At 38.6% G+C, this 21,670-nt stretch overlaps 2 protein-coding genes across 4 annotated transcripts in view; one reads left to right on the forward strand and one right to left on the reverse strand.

Moving 5' to 3' along the window:
• The first annotated feature begins 1,305 nt into the window (after positions 1-1,305).
• LOC107554585 (bromodomain-containing protein 7-like) lies at positions 1,306-16,060 on the forward strand. Its single transcript, XM_016237150.1, has 15 exons — positions 1,306-1,453; positions 2,409-2,596; positions 3,021-3,144; positions 3,259-3,316; positions 4,064-4,208; positions 4,406-4,516; positions 6,186-6,370; positions 8,086-8,200; positions 8,332-8,407; positions 8,488-8,595; positions 13,775-13,910; positions 14,129-14,240; positions 14,398-14,454; positions 15,546-15,627; positions 15,936-16,060. The coding sequence occupies exons 1-15, from the start codon at positions 1,405-1,407 to the stop codon at positions 16,058-16,060; spliced, it is 1,671 nt and encodes a 556-aa protein (XP_016092636.1). The 5' UTR covers positions 1,306-1,404.
• Positions 16,061-17,443: 1,383 nt separating this feature from the next.
• Positions 17,444-21,670, reverse strand: part of LOC107554606 (adenylate cyclase type 2-like) — a 45,417-nt gene continuing 41,190 nt past the window's right edge. For all 3 annotated transcript variants that reach the window (XM_016237170.1, XM_016237169.1, XM_016237171.1), the window contains 4 exons: positions 20,256-20,370; positions 18,856-18,980; positions 18,512-18,700; positions 17,444-18,423 (listed from right to left, as the gene is read on the reverse strand). In XM_016237170.1, coding sequence (XP_016092656.1) covers positions 18,554-18,700; positions 18,856-18,980; positions 20,256-20,370 — 387 coding nt within the window. In that variant the 3' untranslated portion in view covers positions 17,444-18,423; positions 18,512-18,553. The remainder of the gene's footprint in view (positions 18,424-18,511; positions 18,701-18,855; positions 18,981-20,255; positions 20,371-21,670) is intronic.

Here is a 21,670-nt window from a genome sequence, read left to right on the forward strand (position 1 = left end):
TAATTTAGGAGCTGGGACCTAGTCTTAACAATTAGGAACCTTTATGAATCACTCTTATTCTTAAATCTAGGAATAAGAGTAAACTTACATCATTCTAAGAATTTTGACACACTTAGGACTAAAATTTTATTCTGAGCGGCTTTATACATACGGCCCCAGATTGCCTAATCCTAACCCCTCCCCCACACCTAACCTTAAACCTATACCAATACTAGGGGGGTAGTAATCTGGCGGAGGTCAGAATTGGGCGCAACACCGGAACAGAAACATTTTAGAATTTTTTTTAATTTTTAAACCTTTATCTGAATATGGCAACATAATATCGTACTCTACAATATGTCTGAATAAATCTCTGACAGACCAGCCAATCACTGTGTGCATAGTTAGCAGAGGCGGACAAAATACACCTCTATCTTTTATAAGTAACTCCATTACTTAAGTGAAAGTACAGATACTGCTGGTCAAATATTACTCCATTACAAGTAAAAGTTGTAAAGACAGATTTTTACTTAAGTAAAAGTACAGAAGTACTTGCTTTTAAAAGTACTTAAGTACCAAAAGTAAATTTCCTTTTTTATGTCAATGCACTGTTTTATTATTGTTGTATGTAATACTTGCAATACCTCTGAAATAACTTACAATACTGAATACACTGACTAGCTTGTAGTATCTTTGGAATAAAGAGCTTTTAGAATGTTAAAGCCCTAGCTCACACAGTTCTGACAGTGTGTGCACACATCTATGTGTAGCCATTCATCCACATCTGAACAGAGTGGACAGTGAAATCCTGTAAATACAGAGTGATAAGGAAGAAAATCAAAAATCAAACCTGCTTTAAAACCCACCAACACAACTGTAGCTGTATAACTTTACAACAGCAACACTGCTTTAACAAAAAAGCAAAACAGCAAGACTTATTTGACATCAAAACTAAAACAAAAAAATGCTGTATCGCTCTCGCTGATGTCATACACAGAGTGGTCTGTGCAGTGCTGCTTCAAATGTTTTGTGAATACGGGCCCAGATCTGTGCTTATGATGCCTCAGTATGCTACTGTGGTACATAGTGTAAAACTGTTAAGCTCGTTTTTTGTTTGTTGCTCTTACCGTTCTTGAAGTTTCGCATTGTGGGACATTCGTGTTTTTTTTTTTTTAAAGAACGTTTTTATATACAATTTTGACTCTGTTATATTATATTTAACTATGTATTTATGAAACTACAGTCGGTTTATTGTCAAATTAACCAAAAACAAAAAAAACCTGCAAATCACACCGCCGAACATTAGGCGCCGCTGTTTGAATCCTGCGGCTTCATGAGAGGCGCTCTGAAATCTTTACTGACACAAAACAAAGAGCGGACTGGTCAAGCACTGACCTGACTGAACCTTCAGCTTTACTTTAAATTATGGGCAAAAAGCACAAGAAACACAAATCAGAGAAGCACACACACGACGGTAGGTCACACACGATACATTCACCATGTAGGAGAATATTTCACTATAGACTGAAAGCCTGCTTTAAGTTACATTATGAACTCAGATGAGCTATGAAGCAGCACTCGGACTCTAACGCTGTCAGATATTACATGTCCACAAAGTGATGTTAATACAGTAAATGTTCTGATTTATATAGAATGACAGGCATGTGTTTTCTCATTAGCTTTATTTGCAGGCTACCAAGCCGGCTAGCAGTTGTTTTGCTCCGGAAAACTAGCAGCTGTTGCTCAAAACATCAGATTAGTGAAGTCAGCAGCAGAATTAGTTGTAGGTTATTTTCCATAAATGTCTTCAATCTAAATCCAGATGAAAATCAAGTGAGCATCACCAACTGTAATAAACGATAATAAAAAAAAAATGTTTGACTTTATGTGGTTTTAAAAGAGAGGATATTTCAGACTCTGATACATGCAGTGGTCTATGAGAAGAGTAGATCTTCTCAAATGAGGGAACTATTTGTTAAATACTTTTTATACAGCTGTATATATATAGAGTAAATAATGCGCAAATTTGTACATAAATCTTCTGTTCTAGATTCATACACATTATTATTTATTGTTAAGTCTTATTTAAATATGTCTGTTCTCATGTCAGATATGTAACGTTATGTATATATGTATGCATGTATGTACCAAGAGCTGCTTAAAAACCACAACAGATTCCTTGTGTGTTTGCGCACACTTGGCGAATAAAGCTGATTCTGATTCTGATTAGTGCTAAAACGATGACACAATAATATATTAATGTTCTCCTAGTTGGTTTTTCTAACAAAAGCCAGAAAAAGAGACACGGGATATACCAGGTGTTCAAATCAGATTCAGTGTATAGCCATGGTAATGAATGGGACAGTATTTCAATATTATATTATATTATATTATTGTACTAAATGACAATGTTGTGTCTGGCCTTTCAGAGCGTCCACTGAAGCTGGTGTTGAAAGTGGCTGGGAATGAGGTCACCACAGGCAGCCCTAGCCTCAAGAGTGTTCACAAAGATTCTGTAGATTACGACAAGCACAAAGACAAGAAAAAGAAGAAGAAAAAGAAGGACGAGAAGGCCAGAGCCAGTCTTCCAGTGTCACCGGTTGACAAAAAGAAAAAGGTGGGATATGAATACTGTGTTTTTGTGCTTTACTTTTGATGTTTACTTGCTTACTACATCCTAATGGGGGAAGTTTAGGCCTAATGGTTAGAGAGTCGGACTCATAACCCAAAGGCTGTGGGTTCGAGTCTCGTACCGGCAGGGATTGTAGGTGGGGGGAATGAATGTACAGCGCTCTCTCCCACCTTCAATACCACGACTGAGGTGCCCTTGAGCAAGGCACCGAACCCCCAACTGCTCCCCGGGCGCCGCAGCATAAATGGCTGCCCACTGCTCCGGGTGTGTGTTCACGGTTTGTGTGTGTGCACTTTGGATGGGTAAATGCAGAGCACTAATTCCGAGTATGGGTCACCATACTTGGCCACGTGTCACATGTCACATGTCACATGTCACTTCACTAATCAATGTTATGTGTGTCTCATAGATGACCAAAAAAAGGAAGGGCCCAGACTCTGTGGATCCAGACTGGGATGAGCAGAGCAGAACTCCTGCTCGCTCCGATGTGTCCCAGGACAAGCCCCTCACCCTCTCACTTGCCAAAATGGAAGGTAGAGCTGCGCACCCTTTCATGGTTTAGAACGGATCTATTTTAATGATGTTGTTTTGAGGGATCGAGTGCTTGTGCTGATTATTTGTCGGTTATGGCTTTTGTAATTCCTCAGAAAAAGAGCAGACGCCTCTACAGGAAGCTCTGAGTCAGCTCATCCGACAACTCCAGAGGTAGGATTAAACCTTGCTAACCTGTGGACAATTTGTGTTTAGACAGGTTGTGGATTTATACATAACTAATGTGCACTAACATTCAATGGTTTTGGGGTTAGTAAGGTTTTTTTTTTTTTAGTGTTTTTGAAATAAGTCTCTTTGATCAAAAACAGCAATATTGTGAAATATTATTACAATTTAAAGTAACTCTTTTCTATTTTAATATATTTTAAAATCTAATTTATTCCTGTGATGGCAAAGCTGAATTTTCAGCATCATTACTCCAGTCTTCAGTGTCACATGATCTTTCAGAAATCATTCTAATATGCTGATTTACTTCTCAAGAAACATTTATTATTATCATCAACGTGGAAAACTGTTGTGCTACTTTTTTTGTGGGAAACATTATACATTTTTTGAGGATTCTTTGGCGAATAGAAAGTTTATAGCATTTTAATTTGAAATATAAATTATTTGTAACATTACTTTTTGATCATCACTTTTGATCAATTTATTGCATCCTTGATGAAAAGAAGCATTAATTTCTTACATATTGACCCTAAACGTTTGAATGGTAGTGTATAACTTTGAAACTGTTCTCTTGCACAACTTACACAACACCTCTGATTCTGCATCAGTAGTCTTTATCTGTGTATCTTATTGGACCTGTGTTGTGGGGGTTATATTCCTGTGGTGTATGATCATAATCCTGTCTATAATTTCTGCGAATGAAAGCCGAACGTTGCTGGCTGCTGTTTATTGCAGGAAGGACCCAAGTGCGTTCTTCTCATTTCCTGTGACAGACCTGATCGCTCCAGGATACTCTCTCATTATAAAGAGACCCATGGACTTCAGCACTATGAAGGAGAAAGTGAAGAAGGAGCAATACCAGTCACTTGAGGAGCTCAAGGTAATATAATCATCACAGCTGGTAACACTAGCACACAATAGTAGTTGAATGATTGAATATGCCAGCTGCCTTAATTTGCCATAGAACATTTGAATTAGTCATAGAACATTTTAATATTGATGGAGATAATTTAGACAAAAATACATCCCGTTTATTTTGACAAAATGGTTGACTATGCTGTACTGTTCTCCCAACAGCTGGATTTCAAAGTGATGTGTGAGAATGCTTTGATCTACAACAAACCAGAGACGATTTACTACAAAGCCGCAAAGAAACTCCTTCACTCTGGCATGAAGATCTTGAGCAAGGTGAGTTGGAAAAACCTGAACAATTGTATTGGAACTTAAATTTCATTTAGAAAGTGTCAGTGAAACCAAACGTGTTTTAACACCAGAGGGCACTGGTGTGCTGTGTACAATATGATGTAGGTTATACCCATTCAAATCTATCAACTGGAAGATAACTAGTCATGGCCAAAAGTTTTGGCAGTGACAGATTTTGTGTTTTGTAAAGTTTGCTGCTTCAGTATTTGTAGATTATTTTTCCACATGTTTCTATGGTATACTGAAAAACAATGATAAGCATATCATACGTTTTAAAGGCTTTTATTGGCAAACAAATATAATAAATCAATATTTACAGTGTTGACCCTTGTTCTTCATAACCTCTGCAATTTGCTCTGGCATGCTGGATATTAGCTTCTGGGCCAAATCCTGACTGATGGAGATCCATTCTTGCCTTATTAGTTCTCGGAGTCACACTTTGTGGGCTTCTGCTTGTCCACTCGCCTTTTGAGGACTGACCACAGGTCCTCTATGGGATTGAGATACGGGGATTTGCCTGGCCACGGATCCAAAATTTCAATGTAATGATCTTCGAGCCACTTCTTTATCACTCTTGCTTTGTGACATGGTGCTCCATCATGCTGGAAAATGCACAGATTATCACCAGATTGCTCATGGATCGTTGGAAGAAGTCGCTCTTGCAGGACGTTTTGATACCATTCTTTATTCCTGGCAGTGTTTTTGGGCAGAATTATGAGAGAGCCCCCTCCGTTGGTTGAAAAGCTACTCCACAGTCCACACGTGTATGGTCTCAGGATGCTTCACTGTTGGCACAACACAGGACTCATGGTAGCGTTCACCTTTTCTTCTTCATCAGAGAAAATAACTTTGCACCAGTCTTCTGCTGTCCAATCCTTGTACTTCCTGCAGAATTTCAGTCTTTCCTTGACATTTTTCTTGGAGAGAAGTGGCTTCTTTGCTGCCCTTCTTGACACCAGGCCGTTGTCCAAAAGTCTTGGCCTCACTGTGCATGCAGATGCTCTCACACCAACCTGCTGCCGTTCCTGAGCAAGCTCTGCACTGCTGGTGACAGGATTCCGTAGCTGGCTCCTCAGGAGGAGACAGTCCTGGGGCTTGCTGGACACTCTGGGATGTCCTGAAGACTTCCTCACTGCAGTCGAACCTCTCTCCTTGAAGTTCTTGATGATCCGGTAAATGGTTCTTTCAGGTGCAATATTCTTTCTTTGTAGCAGTTTCCTTGCATGTGAGGCCATTTTGATGCAAAGCGATGATGGCTGCACGTGTTTCTTTGGAGGTAACCATTGCTAACAAGAACACAATGATTGGAAGCGCTTCTTCCCTCCTTTTATAGCAATCAGTCTGCTCTTACAATCTAATTAGTATGATAGTGATTAACCTGACTAGTACTCATTCACATGTGCTGCTGATATGATTAGTCAATTAATGTTAGCTGGTCATTTTGTGTCAGGATCAAAAATTTGTTTGTGAAAAGTAAATTTTTTTGGCCAATGAGGCTTTTAGCAGTTATTTAAAATGCTTCTGATCACTCTACACAATAATCTAGAAACAATGTGAATGAACACCACAACAGTTTAAGCAGCAAACTTTGCAAAAAACAAAATTTATGTCACTGCCAAATCTTTTGGCCATGACTGTATGTGTGTGCTTTTAGGAGAGACTGGATAGTTTAAAACAGAGCATAGAGTTCATGGCTGGCCTGCAGACGTCTAGCAGTCATTCAGCAGAGGATGGAGAGGATGAGGGCGGGACGTCTGACGCTGTCAAAGAGAACTCATCTGTTATGGACACAAGTGACAACTCCCAATCACCCCGTGTAGGCAACAAAGATACACCAAGGTATGAATCATATGTTTCAGTTTTTTACTTATTATCTAGGACTAGTTTGTCTAGAACAGGGGTGGCCAAACCTGTTCATGAAGGGCCTCTAACCTGCAGAGTTTAACTCCAAGCCTAATTGAACACACCTGAACCAGCTAATCAAGACCTTCAGACTCACTAGAAACTTCCAGGCAAGTGTGTTGGAGCTAAACCCTGTCAAATAAATGGCAAATTTATGGTTTTATTTAATGTTCTTGGTGTGAACAGGCTTTAATCCTTCCTTATCATCAAAGGTAATTTGAGTTGAGGGTTTAGACATTTCCTTCAAGTTAGACTGATCCTGAGGTTGCTTTGAAAACTGAACAATTCCATTATTTATTTATTTTATTTATTTTTTTCTCCTGTAGATTTCCTAAAATAATAGTTTATATTAATAACAGGCAGGGTATAAAACACTTGCCAATGTGTGAATAAAATTGGCTTTTTGGCCAGTTGTTACTTTTTGTGTAACTTCAACATACTACACAGACAGTATAAGAAAGAAATTCATCTAAGTGACGTGAGCAAATCAAAGACGACATCTGTCTCAACATGTGACACCTTTTACCTTAGAGGAAAATGTAGGCATTCTCAATAAACCTTTAAGGGTACATTTTCTTTTTCTCCAGAACTGAACGTGGAAACACATTTCTGAAATAGTCCCTGCATTAGGACACCAAAACAAATATACGAGAAACAAAATCATATTGGGTTGTCTTTATGTTTTGATGGGTGCAGTGGAGACTGGATCAGTATCTGATGCTGCTAGAGAGACTATGATCTGTCCTGTTTGTCACAAAAAAATCATCATATTAGAATGATTTCTAAAGGATTTTGTGTCACTGAAGACTTCACAGGAATAAACTATTTAAGACATTAAAATAGAAAAGTTATAACAATTCACAATATTACTGTTTTAACTGTATTTTTAATCAATTAAATGCTGCAGTGGTGAAAAATAGAAGATTCTTTTAAAAATAAAAAGAAAGCTCATTTCAAACCCTGATCATGGATATTAATTGGCCGCCATTAAATAGAATTGATTCCAGTCATTATTTATCATGTCTGCTTGGAAAAAGGAGTGTGACTGTACATAAATGAGTGATACAGTCAGTAAAATTATTCAAATTAATAATCAAATGCTTCCTTTCACCATTTGTTGTGTGTTTTCTAACTGTGCCGCAATTCACAATAGCTTTGTAAGTGCATTCAGGGCTTCTGCTGCTGTACTCAAGCCAGTGAGACATTCCAGGATGTTGCCGGGGTGTTCATTGGCTTTCTCTATTTTACTCTGTTTTTGTTGCTTGCCTACGTAAATCGTCTTGGCTGCTGCAGTGACCAAGAGTCTTGGAATGCTTAAACATGTTGTGACTTGTAGGCCATCTGTAGCGCACGAGTTACACACTCTTTAAACACACACACTTTGTAGCTTTTCAGGGAGGATGAATCATCGTCCTGCACACTACTCCACTGGGTCAGGTAGCGGCTTGAGAACAGGCCCATAAGGACCAAACATTGATCTGTTATCACATTATTCATCATTTATCCAATCACTGCTCTGACTTCAGAGTTTATTAGGCCTGGAATTCATTTCAGGAATGATGGGGCTCATATGTGGGGGATTTATTCACTTTGAAGGGGGTAGTACTGATGACACGAATATATTATCCAGAATTGCATCAATGTTTGTGTAGCAGGGACAGTAAGGATGATCCTCAGAAGAGCCAAGCAGAGAAGGACCTGGAGGAGATCAAGAAGATCGTTGAGGAGTCTGGAGGGAAACTCTCAAACAGAAGCCTGCAGTGTGAGGTAAGCGTATAAGACCAGATCGGATGAATCGTGTTATTGTACATCCCTCAAATGGGAGATCATTCTCTGAGGATGTCAGATAACAGTTGATGAAGGGTCACTTTTCTTTCGGCTTGTTTTTTTATGAGCAGCTGGAGTTTGAGAGAAGGAAGTCTGATGGTTCAACTACTCTGGGCATTCTGAACCCCGCTGACTTGAGCGCTGGAGGTTTGTGACAATGGGAGTTCAAGAAAACAAGCAAATGTTGTACAGTATATGTGGTACAGTTCATCATGTTTCCATGTTAGATCCAGGATACTGCCCAGTCAAATTGGGCATGATGGGAGGTAGACTGCAGACTGGAATCAACACCCTTCAGGGTTTCAAAGAGGACAAGAGAAACATGGTCGTTCCAGGTATATATAATATATATATATATATATATATATAAACTCTCCATTCGTTTTCCAACCAGTTGAATCTCACTTCTGTGTATCAGTCTCAACCACTCTGTTAAAACCGGGGGCCTGTACCATAAAGCCAGATTAGCTGGCTAGCCAGGTAAGTTTCAGTTTAGTTTGCACCAATCCTGGGTTTTATGTACCATGAAAGTGGCTTAGCTTTTAGCGGCATTCATTGCCATAGTAACTTGCACTCCACAGCTAGCCTGCTCCGGGGCAGGTTATGTTCTGGTTTAGAGATCTCAAACCGAAATTTGACCAATCAGCTTCAAGCAAAGTGACACATCTCTGACGCAATAAAGCCACTCCCCCAGTTTCTCTTACTCCAAATTAAAGGACGCTACATAAAATTGTCTGAATTTAGAGATTATTATTTTTTATAATTATTATACCCTTAATCCATTACACAAGCTAGCTTAGTTTTACAGTAATTATTAAGCTTTTATTTTAAATTAATATAAACATATAGATAATATGCTATATAAATAAGTTTTAGAATCAATAGCTTTAAACATGTCTGCATATGAGCTTAAGATTTTTATGTGTTTTTATACCTATAAATATGATCAACTCTATAAACTAACTTTACAACTATTACTTGCACTTACAAGGCAAGATGTTTTCTAAGTTTTCCTCTTTCATGGATAGATTGTTTCATCTTGTAAATGTGTTTTAAATTCTTCATATTGTTCAATATTTTAATCTTTGGTAGTGAATCGTGCTGAGTCTCACAAGAAGTGAACCACAGTTTCAAGGCATGTGATTGGCTGTTCATGACTGATGTCACTCATTCATGTGCACATGCTCCATTAACTCAGGATCAAGCCTGAGTTGACAGAGAAAGTTGATGATCAGCTTCATGGTACCAACAAAGCCGGATTGGACTGATTTGGTTTTGTCAACTGAAAACTAATCCTGAAACCCCGAGTTTGTTCAGCCACCATCATGGTACAGGCCCCAGTACTCACCCAGTACTCACCCAGTACTCACCCAGTACTCACCCAGTACTCTCTCTCTTCTGTGGCCTTACCTTCAGTCATGTGGAGAAGATCATGGGAGGGGTGCGATATAATCTCTGTTTAAATACCCAGTGTTCAACTGCCAGAAGAATGTACTATTACATGCCAGAAAAATCGAATTGTTCCGAGGAAAATAGGATAGGTCAAAATCACTGCTGAATCAGTGGCCTTTTTCTACTCATCTGTATCTTTTATCTGTCAGTCACCTGTGGTGCTTCTTGTTTTTCATATTTTTACTCTTCTGTGTGACAATTTTTCTAGACCATGCTACTGATACGAATAATACCTCAAAGGCAGACAAATATCATAGCCTTCCATTTAAGGAGTCAGAACATTAAGATTTGGGGTGGGCTTCATTTTTTGGGGGGGTGGGGGCTAGTCAACAACCGCACTGCATGTTGTCTTACATTAAAATAGACAAATTTAATTAGCCTGTTCTATTTATGTTTGTATGTGAACTCGAAATCAACCCCAACTTTGCTTTAAAAAGCATCACAAGATCTCCTAACCGAAGATCACATGATCTTCAAGTGATTTATTATTATTATTATTATTATTATTAGGGCTTCATGTTAATGTTCATTTAATGTTTATGCAAAAAAAAAGTGCATATAGCTGCTAATTGTATTAGTTGTTTGTTGATTTTCAAATATAAAACTTATTGAAATGTTTTCAGTGTGTGTATCAGTTCTTTTTGAACGTTTTCATCTAATTTGAACAAAACCGTGATAATATTGATAATCGTGATAACTTTGGTCACTATAATCGTGATATGAAATTTTCATACCGTTACATCCCTAGTGACTACATAAATGAGTGATACCTTCAGTAAAATTATTCAAATGAATTATCAAATGCTTCCTTTCAACATTTGTTGTGTATTTTCTAACTGTGCAGCAATTCACAATGGCTTTGTAACTGCATTCAGGGCTTCTGCTGCTGTATTCAAGCCAGTGAGACATTCTAGGATGTTGCCGGGGTGTTTGTTGGCTTTCTCTATTTTACTCTCTCTTTTTGTTGCTTGCCTACGTAAATCGTCTTGGCTGCTGCAGTGACCAAGAGTCTTGGAATGCTTAAACATGTGACTTGTAGGTCAGTTGTAGCACACAAACTACACGCTCTTTAAACACACACACTTTGTAGCTTTTCAGGGAGGATGAATCATCGTCCTGCACACTACTCCACTGGGTCAGGTAGCGGCTTGAGAACAGGCCCATAAGGACCAAACATTGATCTGTTATCACATTATTCATCATTTATCCAATCACTGCTCTGACTTCAGAGTTTATTAGGCCTGGAATTCATTTCAGGAATGATGGGGCTCATATGTGGGGGATTTATTCACTTTGAAGGGGGTAGTACTGATGACACGAATATATTATCCAGAATTGCATCAATGTTTGTGTAGCAGGGACAGTAAGGATGATCCTCAGAAGAGCCAAGCAGAGAAGGACCTGGAGGAGATCAAGAAGATCGTTGAGGAGTCTGGAGGGAAACTCTCAAACAGAAGCCTGCAGTGTGAGGTAAGCGTATAAGACCAGATCGGATGAATCGTGTTATTGTACATCCCTCAAATGGGAGATCATTCTCTGAGGATGTCAGATAACAGTTGATGAAGGGTCACTTTTCTTTCGGCTTGTTTTTTTATGAGCAGCTGGAGTTTGAGAGAAGGAAGTCTGATGGTTCAACTACTCTGGGCATTCTGAACCCCGCTGACTTGAGCGCTGGAGGTTTGTGACAATGGGAGTTCAAGAAAACAAGCAAATGTTGTACAGTATATGTGGTACAGTTCATCATGTTTCCATGTTAGATCCAGGATACTGCCCAGTCAAATTGGGCATGATGGGAGGTAGACTGCAGACTGGAATCAACACCCTTCAGGGTTTCAAAGAGGACAAGAGAAACATGGTCGTTCCAGGTATATATAATATATATATATATATATATATATAAACTCTCCATTCGTTTTCCAACCAGTTGAATCTCACTTCTGTGTATCAGTCTCAACCACTCTGTTAAAACCGGGGGCCTGTACCATAAAGCCAGATTAGCTGGCTAGCCAGGTAAGTTTCAGTTTAGTTTGCACCAATCCTGGGTTTTATGTACCATGAAAGTGGCTTAGCTTTTAGCGGCATTCATTGCCATAGTAACTTGCACTCCACAGCTAGCCTGCTCCGGGGCAGGTTATGTTCTGGTTTAGAGATCTCAAACCGAAATTTGACCAATCAGCTTCAAGCAAAGTGACACATCTCTGACGCAATAAAGCCACTCCCCCAGTTTCTCTTACTCCAAATTAAAGGACGCTACATAAAATTGTCTGAATTTAGAGATTATTATTTTTTATAATTATTATACCCTTAATCCATTACACAAGCTAGCTTAGTTTTACAGTAATTATTAAGCTTTTATTTTAAATTAATATAAACATATAGATAATATGCTATATAAATAAGTTTTAGAATCAATAGCTTTAAACATGTCTGCATATGAGCTTAAGATTTTTATGTGTTTTTATACCTATAAATATTATCAACTCTATAAACTAACTTTACAACTATTACTTGCACTTACAAGGCAAGATGTTTTCTAAGTTTTCCTCTTTCATGGATAGATTGTTTCATCTTGTAAATGTGTTTTAAATTCTTCATATTGTTCAATATTTTAATCTTTGGTAGTGAATCGTGCTGAGTCTCACAAGAAGTGAACCACAGTTTCAAGGCATGTGATTGGCTGTTCATGACTGATGTCACTCATTCATGTGCACATGCTCCATTAACTCAGGATCAAGCCTGAGTTGACAGAGAAAGTTGATGATCAGCTTCATGGTACCAACAAAGCCGGATTGGACTGATTTGGTTTTGTCAACTGAAAACTAATCCTGAAACCCCGAGTTTGTTCAGCCACCATCATGGTACAGGCCCCAGTACTCACCCAGTACTCACCCAGTACTCACCCAGTACTCACCCAGTACTCACCCAGTACTCACCCAGTACTCTCTCTCTTCTGTGGCCTTACCTTCAGTCATGTGGAGAAGATCATGGGAGGGGTGCGATATAATCTCTGTTTAAATACCCAGTGTTCAACTGCCAGAAGAATGTACTATTACATGCCAGAAAAATCGAATTGTTCCGAGGAAAATAGGATAGGTCAAAATCACTGCTGAATCAGTGGCCTTTTTCTACTCATCTGTATCTTTTATCTGTCAGTCACCTGTGGTGCTTCTTGTTTTTCATATTTTTACTCTTCTGTGTGACAATTTTTCTAGACCATGCTACTGATACGAATAATACCTCAAAGGCAGACAAATATCATAGCCTTCCATTTAAGGAGTCAGAACATTAAGATTTGGGGTGGGCTTCATTTTTTGGGGGGGTGGGGGCTAGTCAACAACCGCACTGCTCTGGTAACCTTTTAAGAGCATCCTACTGAGTTTTCCATTTCTCACATTCTTTCACATTTTCAAAATGTAAAACTCTAGTTGTTTGATCAAAAAACCGAAGGTTTGAGTCAAGTTAGAGAATTGTACAATGCCGCTTCAGAAGTGACTGTTTTGGAGTGGGCAGTGCATTAGTCCATTTTCTTTTATAGTTCTCAAAGAGGGAACTGTGATTTTGAGACAAGGTAATTTAATAAAAAAAAAATCTTAAAAAGCCATGGGCATTTTTGAATAAATATAATTAATGCCAAGCTCTTATTTTATCATGTAGAAATATTTTTTAGAATATAGAATATAATATTTTTTATTTTTAAATCTTTAGTCCTTATCCAGTAAATCATGAAAATTATTTAAAAGATTGGGAACCCTGAAGAACGTTCCACTCCTAAAACTTTTGAATGTATGAAATTTCATCATTTTAACTAAGAGTGCCCATAAAATTAAAATAAGTTTCAGAAACAAAACTTGGGCTAAGGAGCCTCTGAATATTGTTGTGGACTTTAAGGAGGCCTTAAAGTCAAAAGGTTTAGACTGTGTTGAGTCCTTCCTCTCAGTCTAACTGCTTGCTTTGGCAGTTACTTATTGAAATGTTCTTAAACATAAAACTGCTATTTCAGGAATCAGTCTGAAGTTCATTGAATCTGTGAAAGTCTCCACATGCCCCTCTCTCTCTTTGCAGTTGCCTATATGAATTACGGCCCATTCAGCTCATATGCACCTACATATGACTCCAGTTTTTCCCATATCAGCAAAGAGGACTCTGATCTCATTTACTCCTTCTATGGAGAGGACAACAGTCAGCCAGAATCTGAAAGGTGTGTGTTTGTTTGGAATCAGACATATGATGAAATAAATCCATTGATCAGTTTTAGATGACTAAGAAGCAGCCGTCTCTTAAGAACAGTGGTTTTTGCAGTAAGCCGCAGGCATTTGTGTGGTTTTCTGAACCTCTCAAACAATAAAGCCCTGATTCCCACCCTTCCACTGTTCACCTTGTGTTCCACAAATGTAATTCGGATGGGTTCATGTGCAGCATTGCAGATTACCTGGCTAAATCCAAGGAACACATGAGCAGGTTGGCAGATAATGTCTTGGATGCTTTGACCAGTGGGGAGCACTCAAGACAACTGAAAGAGACTGAAACTGTAAGAAACCTCATTCATCTAATACCCATAACTGCATGTCAAAATGAATGCATGATATACCACTAAATGATGTAATGTATATAATATCCATTTTGAATTATTTTCAACTGGGCAGCTTACTCTTGATTATTTCTTTGATTATATTTGTTCTTCTCAGGGTAATCTAACCATGGAGGAGCCTGCAGAGAAAGTAGACACAACAGATGATGCTGTGGTAAAATGCTCTCATGTCCTCAGAAAATAACATTTCAAATGTCTATAAGTATGTATACTAGTGTGTATAGCTCACTTGAGTGGAAGTGAAGACACAAACCTGCTATTTAAAGGCAGTGTCAGGACCGCAGGCTCTCTGCTCTGCAGCAGCTGTGTCAACAACACCAACCAACTTTCACATTAATGGAAAGAATATTTGCCCAGACACACACTCCCCTCCCCTCCCCTCCCTCTGTCGTTTTTGACTTCCTCCTTCATTCACACTAATCTGTGTGAGTGTGAGTGTGTGTGAGGGTGCTGATGACGTAGAGGAAAAGGTAAGCACGAGTCGTCTATGAACATACATTAGTCCGTGTGTGGAAGGCCGTCTTTGACTGTGGTTCTGCAAGCATACCTTAGCAGGGTGGTGCTACTGTTCAACACTGTGTTTAGCAGATTTATCCAGATTTCACATATAGCATAGGTTAAAACTATGTATTATCCACTAGACAAGACCGATGGGTTGAAGGAGAACAACAAGCATTTTATCTAGCGATTCCCAACCAGATGTACTTGTATCTAAGCTTGTTCCTTGGGGTACTTGGAAGGAGTTTGATTGTGCTTTATAAAATCGATAAAAGAGAAAATCTATGAAAATAATATGGCAGTCAGTACATTACAATAATTTTGTATGACGCCATAACTCACAATAATATAAGCACCTTCCATGCACTTGATAAGACTTCTTTGAACAACAGTAAACATACAGATACACTACCATTCAAAAGTTTAGGGTGATTTGTTTTCTCCTAAGAAATTGGAACATTGGTCAAAAATGACACTAGTAGCATTTCGAATGTTACAAAAGATTTCTATTTCAAATAAATGCTGTTCTTTTGAGCTTTCTATAAAATGCATCATAGTTTCCACAAAACTATTAATCTGCACAACTGTTTTCAACATTGAGAATAAAAAGATGTTTCTTAAGCATAAAATCAGCATATTAGTCAGTGGCATGATTTGACTGGAGGTGTTTACACTGAAGTCTTCTCACAAGTGTTTTGAACACATTGATGTTTTGGATTCAATCCATATCCCCCTTTGTCCATGTAGGTTGTTGTGTCGGAGCCCAGCAGCGGTGATGGTGCTTTGGGTTTGAATCCTGACCTGCTCCCTGAGAGCTTCGACTCAGAAGGTAAAAATCCCGTTATTAAAATGTTTAGTTTGAAATATGGATCATAAATCTCTCTTAGTCATTTTGTGTGTGATCGAACCTTATGGAAATCAAGGCCCCAAGGTTTTGTTTTTTTTTCTTTCCCAGTTTTATTAATGAACTCTTTCTGGAGACACATCTTTCATCTCTATTATGCCGAATGAATTCATAATGATCCTCCTCCCTCAGCTGTGGAATGGAAAGCATCACATCAAAAACACATGTGAACCCTTTTCCCACCTATTAAACAGACTGATTCATCTCAGTAAAAATTCCGCTTCCTCCATTAGAAGCAGAGCATTTCCAGAAGAAGCTGGATGAGACGACAGTGTTGCTGAGGGAGCTGCAGAAGGTTCAGAAAGAGAGACTGAGCGCTAAACAGCCGCCAAACATCATCTGCCGCTGTTTTAAGTAATGAATCTATGAATCGAACGGTTCACTCGGGTCTTCTGAAGAGCACATTTAATTTAGGATTTTAATCACATAGAAGCACATACATAAAGCTTTTCAAATATAGTAAATGGAAGCTCAGATATGCTTGTGGGACATGTGAGAACAAACCTCATTGGGTCTCGTGCATCAAACATGTTTATAGAGTTTCCATTTGCCATATTTGATGTGCTCTATGTATGCACGCTTATCAATGTCTATACTGTTTTTTGAAGATGAGTGTTGGGACTTATGGGTTTGTTATGAGGGTGAGTAAATGACAATGTCAGAGTAGCATTTGTAAAGGTCTGAGTAAAATACTAAACGGTTTGAAAATTCTAGATTTAACATGAGAGCAGTTCACAGTGCTTTGTGCTATCTGCTAGATTCACAAATCCTGTCATGCTTTGGAAGAATTCTGTGTAAACCTTAAAGGAAAGTTGTTACATGTGTTACCACTGATGCTTTGATTTAAAGCCAAACTAAACCAAAGAATCAGGTAATTCTAATTGCCCTTCATGTTTGGCAATGGCAAATTTATGTAAAATCATAATGATGTTTCATGACCTCTTGAGATTTGCTACCGTTTTAAGGCAACAAATCATAAATCTGTGATAAATGAACCTGCTATTTGAACAATACAGTCTCATTCTGCAGAAGTCGCCAGAAGGCCTGAGTCCAGTGTGACCTCTGACACAGTTTCTCTCATCAATTTGGCAAAATGCTAGACAGGAAGCATATAAAGTGTAAAATGATTTATTCTGTAACAATGCACACAAAACAGAGGAGACGGCAGGCGTTCCTCACAAACATTGCGCGGTACAGAAAGGCAGCGCAGAATCTCAAACTATGTCAATTTAGTCACTCACACTCGAGAGGGCTGAAAACCCAGAGAGACATTGAACATAAATTGAACATTTATGCCTATGGCTTCAACAGGCACAAATTCTTCTCATTTTCACCAAACATTCTCAGAACAAAAGCAGTCTGAGCAAATCAATTTACTGCAATGTAAGCTAAGATGCATGAATACATCCAGTAGCGAATTTACAACTTCAGATGGGAGAAGCCACAGAGCCATTTGGTCAACATCTAAGAAATATGAAAGAACAAGCAATGAAAGAAAGCGATGAAAGTACACTTTCACTTGAAGTTGACTGAATTTCAGTCATTGACATTTTTTCCCCCAGTATATGTAAACATTCCTAGTTTTTGTCTGTAGCATATTATGAAGCTAAGAAAGGCTCACCAACATCCACAATCTCAACTCAAAGACAACAGCAAATCAACACTTCTTGTTGATATTTGGCATTCAAAACACTTGGCAGTTCTTTTTAAAAAGAAAACAAACCAAAAAGAACAAAAGCAGAGACCGTCTGAGCAAATCAATTTACTGCAATGTAAGCTAAGATGCATGAATACATCCAGTAGCGAATTTACAACTTCAGATGGGAGAAGCCACAGAGCCATTTGGTCAACATCTAAGAAATATGAAAGAACAAGCAATGAAAGAAAGCGATGAAAGTACACTTTCACTTGAAGTTGACTGAATTTCAGTCATTGACATTTTTTCCCCCAGTATATGTAAACATTCCTAGTTTTTGTCTGTAGCATATTATGAAGCTAAGAAAGGCTCACCAACATCCACAATCTCAACTCAAAGACAACAGCAAATCAACACTTCTTGTTGATATTTGGCATTCAAAACACTTGGCAGTTCTTTTTAAAAAGAAAACAAAAAAAATATATATGAATAAAAATAAAAACATCCACAGTATGTATATTCAAGCAACAACAGGCTTCCACCATTTCGTTGGTCCAAATGTTGACAGAATGGTTTATAATAAGATACATGCTATTTTAAATGACCGAACAAATTCTAGATATTTTAACGTCTGCTCATCTGCCATGATGGGTTTGTGTGGGTCACGTGTTCCCTCTGTATGTGAGTCTCAAATGAGACCAAAACCGGCCGACCAGCTCAAGTCATCCCAAATCAGTCTAAATCCAACAGGATCAAGGCCACTATGACAGCAGTACACAGAAAGTCTGAGAAGCAGTATTTTCCTTCACTGAACTCAGTTACCCACTGTCTGTGGTCTGTTTCCCATAAGAGGATCGCTTGTGTTAGTGTGAGGTGCGTGAATGTATATGTTGCTTTATGTCTGAGAGTTTCAGATCTCCAAATGCTGCCAAAACAAACTCCAACATGTCAGAGTTAGTAAGAATGTGCACTTCTTCAGACATGCTCTAAAGAAACAAATCCAGTAGCAATAAAACATTCTTAAATGAAGAGAAAAACAAAAAAGATCACATATAGGCCCGGAGTCTGTGTGTGCATGTGTGTGTGTGTGTGTGAGGCTGTCAGCGGCAGAGGCTTCAGTTTGAAGAGAAAAACAAAAAAGATCACATATAGGCCCGGAGTCTGTGTGTGCATGTGTGTGTGTGTGTGAGGCTGTCAGCGGCAGAGGCTTCAGTCTCAGCTCAGACCGATGCCCTGCTGTTTGCTGGAATCTGTGCACACAAAGAAGGTCTTGAGCTCTCCTTTGCCCTTCACATTGATCAGGCCACGACACTCACATGAATAGCCCAGCTTCTGCAGGACATCTGACGTCTCCTCTGTCACCTGCAACACAAAACTTGTCATAGCAAAAACCATTTGATGGCCATTTCATTTTTTTTAAATGACTTAGCTACTTTGAAAATCTAAAAATGAGAAGAGAATCATCATCATAGTGGATCTAGAGAAGTGAAGTACTGTAGGAGAGATTCAGTGCATACCTGTATTTTACCCAGCTCTCCAGTGCTTTCCATCCGGCTGGCCACATTCACAGTGTTTCCCCAGATATCATACTGTGGTTTCCTGGCTCCAATCACCCCAGCAATCACCGGGCCGTGGTTTATACCTGCACAAACAATCATGCACAGACATTTACATGATTTCTGCATACATATATATATATATATATATATATATACACACATTTGGGGAAATATTTATTTGATCCCCTGCTGACTTTGCCCACTTACAAAGAAATTAAGGGTCTGTAATTTTTATGGTAGGTTTGTTTTAACAGATATAGACAGAATCTAAACCAAAAGACAACCTTTTTTTTTTTTTTTTTGTGAAAATACTAAGGATCAAAAAATATTTTCCCCACTGTGTATATATATATATATATATATATATACATATACTACTGTGTAGTCTTAGGCCATTAGTATTTTCACCAAAAAAAAAAAAAAAAGGTATTAAGCCAGTTATTTCTATCTTTTTAAATATCAGTTTACATTTCCAAACACTGACAGCAGCCAGTTTATAAGCACTATTCATTTTTGGAATAGTTTTGGAAGATGGATGCAGAAAACTGCATTTCCATTTGCACTTCATGAATGACCCAAACTCAGGGCACATGCAGAGATGACTTTGTGTGGAGCAGCATTTTCTGCAATCTGTGCTGCTCTGAAAACACCGGATCACAAGCTGCTCGAATGTAAAACAACATAGTGCCATGTGCCATTCACTCTAAAAGAGACAGCGGCAGTGCATATATGTATTTCAATGAAATCACAGCCTTCACAAATTAATAAATTGCACTAAGCCATTTTGATTTAATTTAACTAGCATTAGACGCTTCTGTTTTTAGCGTCAGTGACATCACCTCTTAATTTTGGCTCACAGACATGATTGGCATCCACTTACTTGAAGCATAAAGCAGATCCAGTGAGACAGTGAGTTTGATCCTCAAGTAACTGCTGGAATGTGCTTTTCCCTTTTTCTAATAAAGTCTATTAGAGGGGATTTGTGTCTGTTATTACTATATATTTTTTAATCAGATCTCTGCCACAGATGGGTGATATGTACTCAGACTCTTAAATGGAGCATTTATGAAGCATTTCATGCCAGTTCCCAAGTGCATCTGTTACCCTGAGCTGCTGAAGATCTCTCTTATGAGCTGCCAGTGAGATTTTCAGCTACATCCCATATATATTGGTTTCATTTTTAACCCTTAATGCAGAAGTAAGAATAGCAAAGACTAAAATGAAATGGCTGTGCAATACCTGGAGGTAAAGTGTTTTTCATCCTGAGTCTGAATAAATGCAAGTATTAATTCTGACTCCAAGCAATAACTGAGTAATTAACAACAGTGTAGAATTGAGGTTTCTGTAATCAGACTTACCGACACGAAGCCTGAACGTGTTGAAGGAGTGTCTGTTGATGCCGTCCAGCTTGCCGATCAGAGCGATGGCGAACTCCACCATGTTTCCTATCTGAGCATTCTGCCTCTCACGGTCCTGAGGGCACACACACGAGAGCTCAAGTCAACCAGGGACACGTAAATTATGTAGCTTGAAGGACACTTTTGGAAAATGCTGGGTGGCCAGGGGTCAGAGAATAAAATGAACTGCATAGAAGAAAGGAACTTCTCTTTCAGTTGGTTTTTATATGTGCAGCCTCCTATTTTTATCACCTCATTCATCAAGTGCTCCTCAGTCACAAGTGCTGGTCAGCCTTTTCATTTTCCATAACAATGCAGTTAAGGTGAATTGAAATCTTACAGCACAAATGTGCTATTAAAATTCATAAATAATTTCAGCATGTTAACTTCTCAGCAATGTTCACTTCACATGCAAATCTCATACAGTATGTAAATCATATTCAAGAAAATAAATTCACTATCATTTCTGTTAAGTCAAGGACATGGGATTGTAATTACATGCAGCGGTGTAGATTTAGGCTGATGACACATGGGGCAACTTTTTGAGCAATGTTTGGGCAATGTTGCCATCAACGGGCAACCAGGTGAGACACAGGGTCCACGACCGATCTAAAGTATTCAGATAGAAATTTCTTACCCATTCTCAACGGGAAAGTGCTAAAGCAGCATTGCTCAAAAAAAGTTGCCCCATGTATCATCAGCTTTAGCTTGATGTAAGAAGAAATTTATCAGTCCATTTTGCGCTAAATTGTGGTAGATCTGTTTCTATCAAGTTTTTGAAATTCGCTGTCAATTAAGATTTTTGCTATTTAATGAAACACATTTCTGTCAGGACCACTATCGTCAAAGATGATTGACAATTAGCATACAGTTTGGATTGGCGGTATGGTTCTGTTCTGGGCAAGAACTCCCTGCGCATCCATGCAGCCTAGCATGGATGAGAGCAGGGAGAGCAGCAATAACCCCCCCAGGGTAAACAGAACAAAAATGTATTGCAGATATCATTAAGTTCAATAATGTTACGTACACATTTTAGAATTAGTCTGATTCAAAGGAGAATCAGAAGGCTGAATCCTGACTGACAGAGGAGGAGTTGGGGATGGAGGAGGGTAATTAGCAATTGAGCAATGCGAAAACTGCTGATAATACTGAGGGACCTAAAATAAGAATGCTTAGATAGGTGTCGTATTCCCCATAGGTTGAAGGGGATCAGCTGAGAGTCAGCTGATGCGAGCTTGACTAACGTGACCTGCCAGAACTAATGCTACGCTAGATTTTGAGGTTTAAATATGCTGCAAATGGCCTGGTGCCATGCGGTGCGTATCCTGATGCTATACGTTTATTAATATAAAACTAACTTAATGAATCTTTTGCTT

Source organism: Sinocyclocheilus grahami, unplaced genomic scaffold, assembly GCF_001515645.1.
Source record: "Sinocyclocheilus grahami isolate Dianchi unplaced genomic scaffold, SAMN03320097.WGS_v1.1 scaffold508.1, whole genome shotgun sequence".
NCBI lineage: Eukaryota > Metazoa > Chordata > Actinopteri > Cypriniformes > Cyprinidae > Sinocyclocheilus > Sinocyclocheilus grahami.

Coding starts and splice junctions, on each gene's coding strand:
- LOC107554585 (XM_016237150.1), top strand. CDS start 1,405: ATGGGCAAAAAGCACAAGAAACACAAATCAGAGAAGCACACACACGAC. Junction 3,145..3,258: donor CTCACTTGCCAAAATGGAAG/GTAGAGCTGCGC, acceptor GTAATTCCTCAG/AAAAAGAGCAGACGCCTCTA. Junction 3,317..4,063: donor CTCATCCGACAACTCCAGAG/GTAGGATTAAAC, acceptor TGTTTATTGCAG/GAAGGACCCAAGTGCGTTCT.